The sequence below is a fragment of the Solanum tuberosum genome, unplaced genomic scaffold (assembly GCF_000226075.1).
Source record: "Solanum tuberosum cultivar DM 1-3 516 R44 unplaced genomic scaffold, SolTub_3.0 scf00628, whole genome shotgun sequence".
In the NCBI taxonomy this organism is placed as follows: Eukaryota; Viridiplantae; Streptophyta; class Magnoliopsida; order Solanales; family Solanaceae; genus Solanum; species Solanum tuberosum.
The window spans coordinates 72799-76658 of NW_006239545.1; the positions used below are offsets into that span (position 1 = coordinate 72799).

Genomic DNA, 3860 nt, shown 5'->3' on the forward strand with positions numbered 1-3860 from the left:
CACTTAAGTTTTGCGGATGACATTATCCTCTTCACTTCTGGAAGACAGAAAACACTGAAGCTTATCATGCAGACTCTCCAGTCCTATGAGCAGTCCTCAGGCCAATTAGTTAACACTGATAAAAGCCATTTCATGGTTCACTCGTGTGCATTCAACAGCACAAAGGACAGAATCAAGAGAATCACTGGTTTCAGGCAAAAGGAGGGCCCTATCACCTACCTCGGCTGTCCCTTATTTGTTGGTAGGCCTAGGATTATTTATTTTTGTGACCTTATTAACAAAGTTTTATGTAGGATCACAGGTTGGCAGACTAAGCTTTTAAGGTATGGTGGTAGAGCAATCCTTGTCAAGCATGTGTTGCACTTTTTACCTATTCACCTATTAGCCTCAGTAACACCTCCAGTCACTGTCCTCAGGCAGATCCAAAGCATCACGGCTGACTTCTTCTGGGGATGGAGGACTGAGAGGAAAAAATATCGTTGGTCGTCATGGAAAAAATTAAGCTTTCCTTACGATGAAGGGGGTGTTGGTATGAGGAACCTCAAAGATGTGTGTTTAGCCTTCCAATACAAACAATGGTGGATCTTTAGATCCAAACAAACTCTTTGGGGATATTTTTTGAAGGCTAAATATTGCCAAAGGTCTAACCCAATTAGCAAGAAATGGGATACAGGGGAGTCACTGACATGGAAGCATCTTATGCACAACAAACTCCAAGTCGAAAAACACATTCAATGGAAACTCAACTCTGGTAATTGCTCCTTTTGGTGGGATAATTGGCTGTGCATTGGACCTATTGCTCATTACTCTACCGATAGCAACAGATTCAACAACACCACAGTGGCAGATTTTCGGCTGGAAGGACAGTGGAACTGGAGCAAACTTCTACAACAAGCACCTAACAGTCAGCTGGCCAGCATCCTCTCCACAGAATTCTCCACCCAGCAGGACCTCCCGGACTTAGCAATATGGAAACCACGCATGAATGGGAACTTCAGCTGTTCATCTGCATGGAACGAGATCAGAGAAATGAGGACCAAGACCAAATTCAACTCATTCATTTGGCATAAGTGTATCCCTTTGAAAATCTCATTTCTTTCGTGGAGAACACTAAGAGGCAAGCTCCCTACTAATGAAAAACTAACTAGCTTTGGCATTGAGCCAACAAGCTGTTTTGTTATTGTAACAGGTCTGGTCTCGACACGATAGAGCACATATTCAACACAGGACAATTCGCGACATACGTGTGGAGAAGCTTTGCAGATGCTGTTGGAATCAACACAGATCACAACTCTCTTACTCAACTCATCATACAATGGTGGTCAGCAAAGTATAACAATGAAGCACACAAGCTATTACTACAACCTACACCATTATTCATTTGTTGGAACCTTTAAAAGAATCGTTGTGCTAGTAAATACGGAGGCAAATCGTCCAATATTAGTCGAGTCAAATATGCAATCTACAAGGACAACTACAAACTAATGAATACAAACTTCCCCCAAATCAAATGGCCTTCAAACTGGAAGGAACTGTTTCAGCTGGGGGAGAATTGAATTCATGACATCAAAGTGACACTCGTTAAATGGATAAAGCCTCCAGCTCGTTGGGTCAAAATCAACACGGACGGCAGTGCATTAAGCAATCCGGGTAGAATTGGAGCAGGTGGCATCCTAAGGGATCAAATGGGAGCAATGCTATTAGCTTTTGCTACTCCTTTGGGGGAAGGCACTAACAACCAAGCTGAAATAGGAGCAGCCATTTTTGGCATGACATGGGTACTTCAACTGGGCTACAAGAATGTTGTTTTGGAAGTGGATTCGCAGCTGCTAGTGGACTGGATCACGCAGAAAGCCAAACCTCCATGGAGCATCAGCATACAACTACAACAGCTTCAGGAGCTCATCAGACAAACACACAACTTTCGATGCAAACACAACTTCAGAGAGGCTAACTTTGTGGCCAACTCCTTATCAAAGCAAAGTCACAAGCTTACTAGTCCCCAAATATATTGCAGCAACCAACAACTACCAAAAGAAGCAAGAGCCTATTATCAACTGGAAATGATCGAAATGGCAAGTTTCAGAAGAAGGAAAATCAAGAGGATCAAAGAACCACCTTGAGTTGACTTCAACTTTTTCAACCTAGCTATGATAGAAAATCATAGCTCTTTTGAATAAGGCTACAGTTTTATTTTGTCTAATTGTAAAGGGAGAGTCTCCCTTATTTATGATTTCTAGATGCTTTGTATCGAGAGGAGTCCTCTCTTTTAGGTGCTTAGTTTCTAGATTTTCTTTTTTAGAATGGGGATAAGTTGACTATCCTTAGTAGGAAGGTCGACTAATGAACCACCATAGGATTGGAGTTTAGGTTTATGTCCCCCTCCTTGTATTTTGTTTGGTTTTATTTATGTTAAGGCCTGGGGGTGTTGCTAAGCCCCTGAGCCCCCCAAGGGTCGTTCAAATAATAAATAAAAAAAACCATAAACTCTAAATCCTAAACCCTAAACCCTAAATCCTAAATTCTAAATGTTGAACACTAAACCCAAAACACTAAACCCTAAACCCAAAACCCTAAATTCTAAACTCTAAATGTTAATCCCTAAATTCTAAACCCTAAATCCTCATTCCAAACTCTAAACCCTAAACTCTAAAATCCAATCTTAAAATCCTAAAACCTAACACTATATCCAAAACCCTAACCCTAAGCCCTAATCCCTAATCCCTAAATCGTAAACACTAAACCCTAAACCCAAAACCCTAACACAAAACCATAAACTCTAAACCATAAATCCTAAACCGTAAACCATAAACCATAAACTCTATACCTAAACCCTAAAGCTAAAACCTAAAAATCTAAACACTAATCCTTAACCCTAAATCATAAAACCTAAACCCTAAACTCAAAACCCTAAACCCTAAAACCAAAACCCTAAAACCCTAAACCCTAAACGATAAACACTAAACCCTAAACCCTAAATCCAAAACTTTAAACCCTAAACCATATATCTTAAACCCTAAATCTTAAACCCAAAACTCTAAACCATAAACCCTAAATCCTAAACACTAAAGCCTAAACCTAAACCCTAAAACCCTAAACCCTAGTCCCAAACCATAAAACCTAAACCCTAAACCCTAAACATAAACAAAAAAACCCTAAATCCAAACTCTAACCCCTAAACTGTAAATCCTAAACCCTAAACCCTAAGCCATAAACCCTAAACCTTAAACCCTATACCATCAACCCTAAACTCGAAACCCTAAACCCTAAACCAAAAACCTAAACCCTAAACCAAAATCCATACACCATAAAACCTAAACTCTAAACCCTAAACCATATACCTTAATCCCTAAACCTTAAAGTCAGATATGGATGAAGTCCAGAAATGGATTTTATCATTATTAAAGCCAGAAGAAAGACCTACAACAAGAGCATTAAAGGCAGGATTTATTTAATCAGAACTATTAACCAGATACTGTAAGCTAATTGGACACAAATATCCTGACCATATATGTTCAAAATGCAATGGAGAAGATAATGTAATTCCCGATGTCCAGCTGGAATGATAAAATAAAAGAAGATAGAGACGGAAGACTAAGAGATAAAGAAGAAGACAAAGCGATAAGATAAAAAGACGAAGACAAAGAAGATAAAGACAAAGAGATAAAAGAAGACATAAAAACGTGTTTCGCTAACAAAGCCAAAAGTAGATGTAAATTATTATGTAAAAGTCTTAAAGTGTACAGTAGTAGTCACATTATTGTAAAGAAAAAGTCGTAAAGTGTACAGTAGACGCATTATTATAGGAAATAGGATAGGATTAGAATTGACTATATAAAGGAATGTACATGTAACATAAA

The 3860-nt window shown here is 38.8% G+C and overlaps 1 protein-coding gene across 1 annotated transcript in view; it reads left to right on the forward strand.

Annotated features, from left to right (window-relative positions):
- The window catches only part of LOC107058751 (uncharacterized), a 3212-nt gene extending 1089 nt beyond the window's left edge, over nt 1-2123 (forward strand). Inside the window, exons 2-5 of the mRNA XM_015304849.1 lie at nt 9-194; nt 294-1064; nt 1190-1268; nt 1596-2123. Of these exons, the coding sequence (XP_015160335.1) occupies nt 9-194; nt 294-1064; nt 1190-1268; nt 1596-2123 (1564 nt within the window). The remainder of the gene's footprint in view (nt 1-8; nt 195-293; nt 1065-1189; nt 1269-1595) is intronic.
- Nucleotides 2124-3860: the final 1737 nt, after the last annotated feature.